The sequence below is a fragment of the Chelon labrosus genome (genome assembly GCF_963514085.1).
Source record: "Chelon labrosus genome assembly, chromosome: 5".
NCBI classification, from domain to species: domain Eukaryota; kingdom Metazoa; phylum Chordata; class Actinopteri; order Mugiliformes; family Mugilidae; genus Chelon; species Chelon labrosus.
The window spans coordinates 21257456-21272505 of NC_140341.1; the positions used below are offsets into that span (position 1 = coordinate 21257456).

At 42.4% G+C, this 15050-nt stretch overlaps 1 protein-coding gene across 1 annotated transcript; it reads right to left on the reverse strand.

The window, feature by feature from the left end:
- Positions 1 to 1195: 1195 nt before the first annotated feature.
- Positions 1196 to 12033, reverse strand: pou1f1 (POU class 1 homeobox 1; the record flags this gene model as incomplete). The annotated part of the gene is made up of 7 exons (XM_084544125.1): positions 1196 to 1623; positions 1725 to 1785; positions 3655 to 3819; positions 3957 to 4217; positions 9384 to 9482; positions 10262 to 10423; positions 11898 to 12033. 7 exons carry the CDS (start codon positions 12031 to 12033, stop codon positions 1383 to 1385), a joined length of 1125 nt encoding a protein of 374 aa, XP_084400251.1. The 3' UTR covers positions 1196 to 1382.
- Positions 12034 to 15050: the final 3017 nt, after the last annotated feature.

Below are 15050 nucleotides of genomic sequence, written 5' to 3' on the forward strand. Positions count from 1 at the left end.
TTTTTTTTTTAATAACCAGCACTTCCATGGCAGACAAGCTGACACTTTGTATTTATCGATCTGACATCCTCATATGGCACATATTATTATTAAGTCAATCATTTTCTTCCAAACACAAATAACTGGCACATGATTTAAGTCGAGTATATTGGCTTTTTGTTGTGTGATCTTTTAAGCTCGGTCCCTCTCTTCATTGAGATGACTCGCATCAGTCACCCCAGCCAGGTCGGAGATAATTGAGACCGGCGACGGCAAAACAAACACGTACAAACAAATATGAAAAATGAATCTGACACCAGGGAGACAGCACACCACAGATCCACCCGCTGTCAAAAAGTTTCACGTGTCCCTGACTTCAGACCATAAATCACAGCACACACGGTAAAAGTAGATGGACACAATTTATTAGCTCTCAATTAAATAGGCTGTGAAACTTTAAATATATCCCTGTTTATGCTATGGCTACTTTTAAATAATCATATTTCATAAGACGCTTACAGGTAATTAATAAGGTTATCACATACAACGAAAGGAGTCATGCGGATATACATACATGTAAAACACTTCATCTCATATATATTAAAATTTCCAATGTCTTTCAGAGTCAAAGACAGTGTTTGTTAAAATGACACTATGATTTAAGAGACGTCTCCTCTTCTCTGAGGCTGGAGCTGACTTTTCTACAGTGATTTGGTAATATCAGCCTGTTTCAGGCTTCATGAGAGTGACAATTTTGTTTCCATATTAATTCTTATTGCCAAAAGAAAATGTTTGATTCTTGCATGTGCTTGATCAACTCATATTTCACTGAAGTGTGGCAGATCATTTGTTCATCGACCTCACACCGGTTTATTGCGATTGTGAGCAGAATCAATGTGTTAACAGAATTAAAATATTAAATTTCCACACTCTCTTTCAAGGTCAAAGACGACGTTGCTGATGTGCGTTTTTTGGAAAGGCACTGAGCTGATCTTCACCAGCGCTCGCCTGCACTACACTGACGGATTAAATTATATTTGCTCACTTTCAGCATTCACACGGCAAACAAGGCACAGCAGAACATTTAAATGTCAGGACATCATATGCGATTAATAGAAACCTTTTATCATCACAGTTTCTGCTTCAAAAAACTTCCAAAAATAAATTTAAATGAACATTTGACATCTTTGACATTTATAGATACTGCATATCTTTTTTACATGTTGGGATTAACAACTGTCTAAAAGTCTTTATTATCCATTTTGTCCAATTTCCTTTTAAATAAAATTCTTCCACGTCACAGTGGAGCGATTGCCGCCAGACATGTCATCTGGGAATAACACATTCTCACTCTCTGAGGGCACGAATGAGTGAGAACAGAGCTGAAGGGACACGTATCCGAATTACGTCATCGACCTCTGTGTTTTACTCATCTGTGCTATGCAGCTTGGGCTGAGTTTGGTCAAACAGGAGCTGAGATTGAGGCTCGTCTTAACGCGCTTCTCCCTCTGGCGCCTGTTGCAGAACCAGACTCTGACCACCTCCTTCTCCAGGTGGAGGCCCTTGGCTATGCGGGCTATTTCCTGAGAGGACGGCTTATTCTTCTCCACAAAGCTGCGCTCCAGGGCCTCCTTGGCTCCGAGGCTGCAGCGGGAAACAATAGACGGAGTAGAACAGGAAAACACCATCAGACTAAACCTGTTTTGTTTTAGATGTTTTGTAAGTTCAATCTTTTCACTACGCACCTGATGGTCGTTCTCCTTTTTCTCTTCCGCTCATTCATTCCTAGTTTATCATTGTACAAGGCTGCAGGAAAGTCAAAGAATGTGCTGTTCAGTAATGGCATAAGAAAACATTGTTCAAGCATCACATCGAGGGACTGAATTCTGTTTGCTAATAGCCTGACCTATGATCTTTAGAAAAGAATGTCAGTGCCACATTTAAGAATTTTTTTTTAACTGTCAAAATGTTCTTATAAAACATTTCCAAGGCCTTCTAGATTCCTACCCTGAGCTTTGGGGCCACTCCAGGGTGTCGTTTGTTAAGTCTTGTGGTCAGGAGGAGATTAAAAGGATAGGGAAGAAGAAAGCGTGTTGCATTTAGTGCCATCTAGTATTAACCCCTTGACGCCTGAATTGATTTTTCAATTATATAAAGAAGTTAATTATTTGTGTTTTTGCTTACCACTCCGACCGGTCCTACGAGAAACTAGTGCTTGCAAAAGGTTCTTGGGTATTTTTTGAATGTGCACAAACCGACATTGGAGGATTACATGCGTTATTTCGGCTGCAGTCTGAGCAGAAACAGTGCGTCGCGAATTTGCGACACTCAGTGACAAGGAGTTAAAGGGGAACCACCATTTTTTACAACCTGGACCTTATTTCTGGCATAAAATACGATAGTTTACTCACCCATATAACTTTGGTGTCGGTTGGAGTCATTCGGACGATATTTAGATCCGCGTATATCCATACAGTAGGAGTGACTGGGGCACCGAAATGCAGCCTCTAAATAACACATAATCTGCCACGAAACTCGTTCATTTCACCAATATTTCGTTATGATACGCTAATGCTATTCCCCGTTAAGTCCGGAGTTGCCTGTTATCATCATCCGGGGTCTGTAGAATGACCCACTAACCTCTGACCTGGATGATGTCATCTCTGAGCGCAGCTTGTTTACCTGTAATTTGCTACTGCTAGTTTTTTGCAACATGGCTGAATATTTTTCCGATTCTGAGGTTGTGGAAAACGACTTTGTTTATGATGGACGTCCTTACCGTTTTGAGCCAGAGTATACAGATGAGGAGCTCGTTGAAAGGAGGATGCGGAGGCAGAGAGAGGAACAGCTGGCCAGAGAACAACAAATTGCTGCACGTCCATGAATAGATAACAGGTAACTCCAGACTCAATGAGGAATAGCACTAGCGTAACATAATGAAATATTGGTGAAATTAATGAGTTTCGCGGCAGGTAATGCGTTATTTAGAGGCTGCGTTTCGGTGCCCCAGTCACTCCCACTATATGGATATACACAGATCTAAATATCGTCCAAACGACAAAATGACACCAAAGTTATATGGGTGAGTAAACCATCGTATTTTATGCCAGAAATAAGGTCCAGGTTGTAAAAAACGGTAATTCTCCTTTAAGGTACCACGTCATCACAAAAAAAGAGAAAGTCCTTCCTGGGCTACTGTACCAAAACATGGCAACACAACACAGCAGCTCTGTGGAACTGTTAATATTATGAGCTCATTCTAAGCTGAAATCCATCGTTACAGTTCATTATAGACGAATAAGAACATTATTATGAGTCCTATATTTTATTTCTGCTAATTGAGCCCCCTAAATCCTACACTCTGAACCTTTAAAAAGGCTTTTGTCCTTGCTGAATCTTGGAAAGTTTTACCTTTTCAGATCTTTAAAAGTTATTAAAATGAAACAGTCTGAGCTGAGGAAATCCTTTTCAGGTGGATGCATCATGCATCACAAGTAAATTTAGGTTGATGCGAAAAGGTTTGATAAGAACCATCATCCTAGAGGGTGTTCTAGTAACTCTCAGTGACTATTAAGCATGTAATGCACTACATCGAATATGCTGGTGCTACCCTATTGAGATCAGATGCGAAAGGATCTCAAAAGGGTGTTGGTGGAGTGGATGTGCGTGACTCACCACCAGCCAGCTCAGCTTCGTCAAGCCATTTAGCCAGGATGGCCTTGAGTTTGCAGGCGTTCTTGAAGCTCAGCTGCAAATTTTCAAAGCGGCAGATGGTGGTCTGGCTGAACTCTGAGCCGTGCACTGCAGCAAGAGCCTCGCCCACATTAGTCTGAGTGTAGCCTGGAGGTCAAAGCCGAGCAGGAATAGAAATGCTTTAAAGAACAAGCACGAACGGTGAAGTAGCAGGGTGGGTGGAGATGCAGGAGCACACATGCAGCACGGCATCTGACAGTGCTGGGTAAAGTCACGATACTCACCGAGCTTGATCCTCCGGATCTTGAAGTCGTTTGCAAACATTTCCAGCTCCCGTATCTGTGGGGAGTCCATGGCGGGGGCATCCTCTGAGTCCCGCATGTTCTTCCTCTGGGGGTCAGTTTTCATTTCTCCGCCGGGGCCCCCGGGGGCCTCATCAGTCGAGAGGAGGGCCGAGGGCAGTGAGGAGAAACCGTGGCTCAGTGCGCAAGAACCACTACCCAGACCATGATCTGGAAACTTGTACAAGCAAGGAGTGAGAGACCCTGAGAAAGAGAGATGGAAGATAGTTGGAAAGGTTCTGAAAGCCACTATTCCCACATGTATCCTTAGTGCCTTTGTTTCAACACAAGAAATGTTTTGTGATCCTCTGGGAGCTCCACTAAACTAGCATAAATAAGAACTGCTGGAACCTGAAAGCTAATATTTCTTCTCGTTTGTTTTTCATTTTGTTTTTGAAGCCAATCCTGTCAGCTTCCTGCTCTGCTCTGCGCTGCTCTGCTCTCTGCCTTTCTCTCCGTCTCACTCTTGTTTTTCTCTTTCTCTATCTTTTAATCCTGCAGGTCTGTCCATGCTTCTGCTACTTGATCTGTGCCCATCCTTTGTGCTTGCGTTTCTAGTTCTCTCACCATTTCCTCTGTGCGTGCCTTCTTCACATATATGCCTTATCAGATTCCTGACCCTTGTGTCTATCTCTACAGTGGTTCTCTCTCTGACCTCTCCTGTCCTCATTTTGTGCGACTTTGCGACTCTTATCCCTGCTTTTTGACCTTCTACGCTCTTCTCAGCTTTCATCTTTCTTTGCTGCGGGTTTCGGGACAAGCTACCCACAGCTAAAAACATTCACCTCAGCGTGCGGCCTGCCATTACGGCGCGAGAGGTTCTGGGTTTACATCCAGGACCGGATTTTTTTCCCAACCTGGCTCAAACTATCAACAAATGAGGTTCGGTCCACACAAAAGGCTAAGTTGGCTCATTTGAACATTTCTCAAAAGTACGCCGAGTAGTGTAGGAGTCCAAGGCATCATTAGAGCGACGGAAGAGTGTTGCGTAAGAATGTTACAGAGGACACGAGGATGAGTGGAAGACTGTTCAGAGAGAATGAAAGCTGACTGGGAGATCAGACTTTTCTAAGCTGCAACCTCTGAGAACAGGCAAATAGACAAAACACAAGCAACTGAAGAAACTGTCTTCATCAATGAGGAAACGCAGAAACGTTTTCAAGAGACCTCCAGAGTTTTTTGGTTGTTTTTTTAACATCGTGATTGCATGATTCCTCAAAGATAGATAGATAGATAGATAGATAGATAGATAGATAGATAGATAAAGTCCCTGCCTCTCTTACCCCTAGCCACAGCAGTTTTCTTAATTTGTTGGTTTACTGACATTTGTTTTCTTAGTGCTTTGAACTATCTCTGCCACCACCGCTGACACCTTTCATCTCTCTGCAACTCTACCCACAGTGCTGCTAAAAGAAAACATGGCAGGCTTGTGCTCTGTTCTGGAAATAAAAGCAACATCTTCCCTGTCCTTCCAAAATTCAGGTTTAAATCTTAATCATGTCCTTCCCCTTCATTTTATTTTTCCCCCAAGCTTTTAAAATACCACCATGTAGCACTTAAACAGAGGAACGGAGGCGGCCGTCATCATTACAACATCTTCACATTGCTGTGTTTGCATGGGTTCTTGTTGAATTCAATCTCATTTTAGAAGTCCCACACTCGGGCGACGCGATGACACCTGAGTCAGTTACATTTACTGATGAAAACAGTCTGAAAACCCCGGTATGCGACATGAGTGCGCAAATAATTTGTATATCTTTTCAGGGGCTTGATGAATAAGCGTTCTCTCCTAAGTCCCTGGCCTTAACACATACATCTCAGTGTACACATCAATTAACAGTTTTTCCTTTCACAGAATCCTCTCATCCTTGGCTTTAGCCGAGTTCTCTTCTTGTGCTTGAGTTTCTATTGAGCAGAAATAAGCGTTGCACAAGCATTTGAAAGCATACTGCTTATGTAACACACTGCTGTAACCTTAATTTTCAAGATTATCTATCAGTTCTAGAGATGCCCGTTAATGTGAAGTGGTTTGCAGGAGCAGATACTCTGGCTCTTGTTCTTAGTCACTATTAACAGATTAATAACAGATCACTGCCATATGGGCAGGTGACTAATTGTAATTGGTGCTGTCCTGTATGAGTCACCACTCTGCACAGCTGCAGCACGAAAAGGCCACAGACAGGTCCACTCCAGTGTTTGCCATGTGGACTGTGTGCTTTTAATATCATCAATAATGCTGGAAAGGTATCTATAATGAACAACACAACACTCCCCTCTTGTGTTAGTGGGGTTGCAGTGCAAACTGTATTATACCGTGGAAGCAGGCTTTAGATAATGAGAACCCCTTGTTCAGTCCCAGCTCATTTTTTATCCCTGACTCTTGCAGTTTAATGTAAATCCTCCCTTCATGAAAGTTATAATATTCTACTTTTGTTAAAACCATAGGGGACAGAGAAAGGTGACATTTTAGAGCTTTAGGCTTTTTATATAGATGGTGTTTGTAATATTTTGCAAACACAATTTACACAGAAGCTCAACTAATCAACATTCATTGTTCACAGTTCTTCACTTTTTTTACACGCCCCATTTAATTTACTTCTCAGAGCAAAGCCCTTTGTTTAATTCTGCTCGTCCAAAACGGGCGAGTTTAGTTGATTTCTTAATTTGAGCATATGCAGCACATAACCGCATCTTTTTCTGAAGACCTGAGATGATGCATAGATGCAAAAGCCTCTACAGAGTAAATCTGATCTAATGATGGTTGAACCATTCTAGACTCCGGAGCTGCAGCTATAAGATAAATTGACAGAAATACAGGTAAAACATCTCACACGCTCCCCGTATGAAATGGCTGGGTTTGTAAAAGCAGAGAGGCGAAGAGGGAGCTGTCATTGACCCGGAGCATTGTTCGGTTGGATCTATATACCAGCTGGAGAGCAATGTGGCAGATTTGACACCAAAACTGCATGCATCTGTGATTTTCTGCTCTACTCGGGGGTTGGAGTTCCTTGCTCTCTCTTGAAATTGCTTCTCAAGGCTACACGTATAATACGTGTCGGCTATTGTGGCAATAGCCTTAAGTTTTCCAAGCCATTTGTGTAGAGCTTAATTGACAGAAGTTTCTGGAATTACAACTAAGATACTATAATCAACATAAGGAAAGCTTGATTGTCCTGTGCACAGTATCCCTGCGCCTTGCAGTTGTTTACTATTAGCAAGCACTCCTTACCCCTGAGAGCAACTACGGATCTTGGACGATTCTGCTGGAGGCATTCTGCGCTGGCGAAAGAGAGAAGACCTTTCCTGGTCTTGTTCCCTGGGGAGCTTACATACAGATATGCTGCAGTGAACACGGCGGCAGCTTGCGTGCTGTGGAGACAGAGTGAGCGGCCAACCCCCGTTCATAGCACATGTGGGCTTACTGGCTTTTGCGAAAGCACCCCACAAGCATTTGTGTACATGGGCATGGACCTTCCAGCTGCCACACATTCACACCGTCCAGAGAGCTGGAGCAGCAGCAGCAGCATCAACAGCTTAACACGGAGCAAAGACGGGAAGCAAACAAACTTGCCGATTTAATGCTGTGATGAAAGATGCACTGATCTTATTTTTCCAACCTAACAATCTAAATCCAAAGAAGTGACTTGTTATAAAGAATAAAAATGTGTCTAGCAAATAGGAACCCGTCTACACATTAGGCAGATAGGGAGCATTGGTTTGGAGCTGTAGTATTATTTTACATCTTTTTTTGGTCTCAAACCACCTACATTAAATGTGCTGTTTCCTGGTAGCATACTGTTCGGGGTATCAGTGTGCTGTTGTTATTTAAGTCGCCTTCTGCAGGGGAAAATGAGGAATGATGAGGTAAAAGACAGACCATCTGTGATTAACTGCAGACTTGATAATTCACTGTGAGGTAGTACACTTACGTTTGATGCATTGTTAATATAAAAATGAATTAGAGCAGCTTTAAATGTGATTTCTTTTTTCTGTGACCTCAGCTCTCATAATCAGACTTCTGTTTAATGATATGAATTCTGTTCCAGCTCTTTCATTATAAACACTCTTCTGCCGACTGCTGCTGCTGCTGCTGCTGAACACTTTGAACGTGTCTCATTTAGTGATTCCTTAGCTGTGATTTCTCACATTAGTTCCACCACGTACACCCTTCACATGCCTCCCACTATATTGCTTTTATAAAGTGCTTTGTCAATCTTCTAAGTGCTAGGCGCTCCCAAGCAAAACAATATCCCTTTGTCTTATGACATTTTTCATCCTACACACCTTTTCTCATATTTTTTATTATTTTATTTTATTTTTCCTCAGATTGCAGGCAAAGGATTCATGCTGCTCTTAAACAAGTGGACTGACAGTTATATCTGTGAGGCCTCCAGCCGGCAATTTGATCACTTAGCAGCGGAGAAACTGAGATTATTAGAGTGACCAACTACCTCCTGGTGTTAACAAGAGTGGGCACCTGTTTAATTTCATGCTAATTTGTTTCAGCACAGCCCTTGAGACTGTGGATGATAACATCATCATCATAGGACCGTTTACTGGTCTACTTTTAAACAGCGTTGGCTGTAAAGACAAACTATTTTATCTCCTCCTGCAAATTGTTCTGGGCCACCAGGGTGCATTTAAGGACATTGAATGCACCCACAACATTGTAATATAATACAAAATGGTCAAAGTTTAGTCACTAAATGCAACAACAATTGATTCTTGTCTACTCCAGATCTTGAAGGATTGTTCATATGTCTTTATTATCTTATTTTTTGCCATTTTATTTTACCTTATTCAAGGTAATCAGTGGCGTACTGTTTGATGGTTTAGTCTATATGTTGGAAAGGTCTGGGTATCTCTTATGATTTGGGACACAAAAAAATGTTGCACTGACCTGGTACATGATAGAAAATGTGGCAACTATACAATACTTGTCAGGCATATTACACTAAATATAAAATTCTGCAACTTGTGGAAGTCTGTCGTATTAAAATGAGTTGATGGAAGTCCTTTTTTAAAAATGTTATAAATTGCAAAAATCACACAAAAGTCAACCCATTTGGAATTTTGACAAATGATTTTTGTTGAATATAAAAAACTGCCTCAGGTCTTGCTGCTGACAGTTTTCAACTCCCTGTTGCGGAGGAAACTGGCGAGTGGTCTTTCACAGTTCTGTTTAGCAAGGGCACTAAAGAGCTAAAGCGAGGTAATCAAGGTTGAAATTGATTTTAACAGGTAGCAGATTAGAAATTAAATGGAAAATAAACACATTTTCTGCTCGATTTAGAGAGTTTGACTGCGGGCCAGGAGAGGCAATGTGTGGTTGTGTGTGTGTGTGTGTGTGTGCGTGCATCAGATCTTTACCTTGCAATGGGTTTGCGCCACTCACCATGTTAGGGTGAGGGACACCACACGTCTGCAGGATACGAGTCTGGGAAATGCTGGCGGACAGCATCTCCTGCGCTACAGAGAGAGATTTATTGTTAAAATAACAAATATGATAAAATTATGATAAAAAAAACTCCAATTACTGTTACTACTGTGTAGCATCAGTGTTACAAAAATCAGCATGGCTTTCAGTGTGACTCTTAAGCAAGACATCTGACTGGCTGTCTTAAACCCAAACATGACTTTGTTAACCTGTCTTCAGAAGCACACCAGTGTTTTCTGCAAGCTCAGTGGGTGACATTACTTTCAGCATGCAGACAGTGAACACATGATGCTTGCTCACTAATGATTGAAACTGAATAATTTAAGCGACTCAGGCCACCTTTTACTGACTTGATTTCAATGCTTAGTTCACATTGAATCGTCATTGTCCTCATCATTACCATCTACGGTGTGTTATCAAACCATGAGTCACTGTAAGTTTTATTTTTCAATGTCGGCTCTGTAATTGCTGCTAAGTGACCTTCTCATTAGTAACACATAATTTAGTTCTATTAACTAATCATCTAGTTTAGACAAGAATAAAAGATCCCATTAGAATTCCCCAGAGCCTAAGGTCGCAGTTTCAGCCTCAAACCCAGACATACAGCCACAACTAGGAAATAAATAATGAACCATACACTCATTTCATCTTCTGTGATCTTGATAAATGCCTAAAAAAAATTTTTGATGATCATCTACTAACCGATAAACTGTATCATTGTGTCACTGCTAGATTCACCTCACTCAGGGCTGTGACGAACCCAGACTTAGTCATCACAGATTCTTCCACCGCCCCCTTCACCTCCACTCACCTGCCATCATGCCATAGGTGGCCTGCTGGTTGCTGTAGTGACAGGGGGTGACCGGATAATGCAAGCTCGGGGGGCCGTTGCCAAGGGCGTTCCCGAGGGGCGAGGTGGAAAGGTGCATGTGGGAGCGCTTGGAGGTCTGACCCAGGGACAGCCCAGACGATACTGACGGAGAAAAACAGGGTTACAGTATGAGCAGGAGAGAGGAGACTAAGGACTTGAGGTGTGCTTTAGGCAGACTCTGATCTGAGCGCAACTCAGGCATAAATACGAAGCAGACAAGCCAAAACTGTTACATATGCTATGAGAATGATTACCTGGATTACCTGGATTATCAGTCTGATATGAGTAAAAGAAACATCCCTAACTATAGAACTGGATACTGTTAGAGCTTCAAACCTGTGCATTGGACAGATATCACACCTTGCATAACCTTTAAAGGCTGGTGTGAAATCAGCCTGTGAGCAGCACAGATGTACTGGCAAAACTGAAGCACATGCTTCTGTCATCGCTCCCCTTTCGAAGTACTGTTTCACATTCCATTGTGACTGCTCTCCTTCACCGAGTGCATCTAAATAATTCAGATACACTATCCCCCTGCTAATTACATAATTATTCATGTATTCATCTTATGCAGTTTTGCTCCGAGCGCTAATAATTGCTTACTGGTATCGTTAAGATGCGCTTTGAGTTGGTACAGTAGTGCAAAAGGACTTGATCTTACTTTTCTTAATCAAGAAAATTTCTGTAATTCTGAGGACAATCCAGCCGTAAATTGTGGATTTTGATTCTTTTATACGATGTACTTCTTTCATTTGATCCACTCAGTAGAAGAGAAGCCAGGTCAAAATGTAGCAGCAGCCTCAAAACGCCGCAAGTTAAATGTGATACAAGAAAAAGGAAAGTTAATGTCTGTGAAGGTTCTCGGTCATCCAGGTTCATAAGGATGAGGAAAGTTTACTCTGCTGCTATTTAAACGTACTGTATGAACACTGTTCTGAATGATCTGATCCTGTCTATTCTGAGCTATGACAATCAGCAGCCACTAAAGCCCCGCAGGAAGTTTCCACCGCAATGCTCCATCATGACAAAGACCTCGGGGAGTTTGTCGTACTGATAACATATCCTCAAAGCAATTATCCACTGAGTAGAGACAGCTGGGCCAAACTAGCTGATTAGATGCATTTACATAATTTGGTTTGGATTTGAACAAATGTATTTTTTCAATTCAATTGTTCCTCCCGGTCGCCCTAAAAACCCAACTGCGCCTTGATGAGACTGCATCAGGGCTGTGACCGAGCACGACTGGGTCAATTACAAATCTATAGGGGGCGACTTGAAGCCCTAAGTGTGTGCGTAGTCACAATGGTAGGTAAATCTCTTTCAGAATACATTAATGCACAATTTGTCACTACGGGAAATGGCACAGTGCCAACATCTTGCGCTGCACACTGAAGTGACTGTTCGGCTTTAGCATCATGACACTACGTGGATTATGGTTTATCATGCTAATAAGACACTGTGAGATTCTATTTTCCGCTTACTCTGCAACGGCCATTGTTGGAGAACAGATTAGTTAGAGGTAACGCAATCAAGAGGAGCATTGCTGAACGTTAACAAGGCAGCGGAGCATTTTTACCTGCGGAGACCATGCTGTGAGCGTGGGAGCTGGTTGGTAGGCAGTCACTGCTGGAGCCATGGTGCATGAGGATTGGCAAGGGTGAATCTCCTGTCAGCTGGGTGAAAGAGTCAGCGCTGAAAGCCTGACATGCCATGTTTCTCCGGCCTCTCTCCAATGGTCCCAGTGGTGCGCTGAAGTTTGACGTGGTTCCTTAACAGGTTTCTTGTCTGCCTCTTCACCTTCTCTTGCTTTATTTGGTCTTGCCTCCCATTGTCACCTTGCTTGTCTGTTCCCTGTGCCTTGCTATGCCTTGTCTTACTTTGTCTTTCCCTTTGTCTTTCGCCTTGTCTTCTTTGGCCTTTTCTTGCTCTGCCTTGTGTCGAGTCTTCTTTCACCCGAGCATAGTCTCCTTGTCTTGTCCTTTTTTCTCCCTGGCTCAGTCAAGCATACTTCTCCCTTCAGTCTCTTGAGAATATTACATACTTTTTTTTTTGTCAAAGAGAAACGGTTGTCAGCACTTCAGCCAGAACTCTTCGCAGTTTTAGACACAACCCTCTACCCTTAGCCAAGACTCTTGAGGATGAATAGCGAAGAGCTTCGGGTTCAAGTTACAATCACTGGTATACCTGCTGAAATATGTTTCTCAGCTACAGAGATTTCTCTCATTAAGGCGAAGCATCCCCGTCTTTTTTTTTTTATCACTGTTATAGATGCAGGCAAGCTAGCGTCTGTCATACCCTCAGCATTTTTCTGCCCCTGTCTACTGCAGGTATTTATATCCCACCCACCTACAACTAACCACCCCCTCTCGACCTGTGAGATCCCCTATTTCCTATTGAGCCGCTCAACACCCCCCACCCCCCCTCCACCTACCTACCAATTCCATGTCAGTGCTGTAATTGCTTGTGTTTGTACTTACCTGTGTTCTTCTCATCCCGTTTCCAAATCCAGGATTAGGGTACAGAGCGGCTGAGAAACCTGATCCCAAGCCTGTCTTCTCCCTCTCTCGCTCTCATGTCTCTCTCTGTGATTACAGGGTCGTGTAGCGGCAATGGGAAAAAAAAAAAATTTAAACACTTTAAACCCATCTTTACAATTACAAACACTTTTGAGTGACAATAGATAACACGGTTTGGCATGAAGCGTTGCTGCAAATTGTCTCAAACCAATTGTATTTTTCTTTTACACCAGCGTGACCCCGGCTAATTTTTGGAAAAATAAAACTTGTTTTAGCACACACACTGATTTGTCTCGCAGGAGCTTTCAGCTGTAAATTTGATGTTTTTTCTCCGGGACAGAGGGGCTTGACCTGGAGGTCAGGAGCACTGCTGCTGCTGCTGTCGCTGATCTCTCAGAGCCAAAAAAACTCACCTAGCATTAGCGCAGAGTGAGCGCCCATTGTTTCAGTGTGGTGTCCATATTGTGTCGGATGCGGAGGGCTCCAGGTAAAGACAACAGGTCTCATCAGGGTGGAGAAAGGTTAATCTGGAGAGCGTGGCCACCATGTGCACTCTGTTGTGTCTGTTTGTGTTTATCCTCAGCTGTGCTTCACTATTGTTGATGTAGGAGGGCAGCAGGTGGAAAACGGCTTGTGGGTGGCAGGCACGATTCAACTTGCTTAAGCACAGTGTAAATTTGGACTGGATGCACTTTTGACAACGTCTTCCCTGGGAATGAACTTAAATTCAGATTACTAATTCTTGCAGTCATTAGGTTAAAGAAATGGACACTGAAAATGTTTCTTATTGATTACAGTGATGGAGTGACTTAAGTGATCCATTTCCATATTAGAATCTTAAACGACATTATCTGGAAGTCTGTTAATGCTCATTTGCATGTTGCATTTATCCCACTTAAAATGAAAACCAAATGCCAAACTGACACTGCCACCCTCACCCTTCAATATGCAACCTCATTAGAAGCAAACCTGAACTCTGCAGTTTCATTAAACTAAACACAACGACACTGAGCACTGATGATGGATGTCTTTGTGACAAATAGCCAGGCAAATTAAAATGGACTGGAACAATCTCATTTCGCCGGTTCGGGTTTGTAATAAACAGAACCACAATATTATGTAGACAACCGAATGTAATGGTGCGTGACAAGAGGCGAGAATCTCACCAGCAACAGTATCCTCCTTAAAATACTCTCCACTCGTCTTTCGCTTCAGACTCCCACTCAGGCTGGAGACCATCTTTCCAGCCGGTGAGTGCGGGGCTATTTTTGCACCCGGAGATCGGACCACCTCTGTATGAATCTGTATAGAAAATAAATAAATAAAAGAAAACTCACAAATTAATTTATACTTTCCATACAGTGTTTCGCTGCTTCTGTACTGATCAGATATATTTTGTCTGACTACCAACGTCGATTGATATTTGGTGAGCACATATATTTTATTGTTATCATGTACAAATACAGTTCTTCCTATCCACCTTTACCATGAGTTTTAACAGATATGCTGCTGCTGTCACATGATTTTTTTTCTGTGTCAGAGCTAGTTTTAGTTCATTATAACTCAAGTGACTTGCACATATTTGAAAAACCACCAAATTAGGGGTGTGCATCTCTCCAATATAAGACGATTCGATACGTATCTAGATACATGGGGTACGAAACGATTCAGGAAGGATACATTTTAAAAACAACCGATTCGATTCGATTCGGTAGGATTTGATCCGATCCGATCCGATTCGGTACGATTCGGTACGATTCAGTGCAATATGATGTAATCCGATGAGTCTGTGCAAATTCTCATTTGTCCAGGTCAAAGGCATCTCTAGGCAATTGAATCAGGTCAACTGGACTTGGTTTTTGTCTGTGAAGACGTTTCGCTCCTTATCCAAGTGGCATCAGTTCGCGAGACTAGCAGGCAAGTCTGACTAGCCCGCAGACACAGACAAAAACCAAGTCCAGTTGACCTGATTCAATTGCCTAGAGAGTAATCCGATATAGTTCCTTGTTTAAAGTAGACATTTTACATTATGAATGTTCCTAAATCAATCCTAAAAATGTGATATTGTTTACCTTCATAGTGATAAGTTTAATAGAGTCTCGCGAGATTTTTGCGGGAAAGAGAGAGAAAGAGAATAAGCAAGCGGGGCTTCCAGCTGTATTGCTGATATACCGTAAATTCCGGACTATAAGCCGCTACTTTTGTCACTTGCT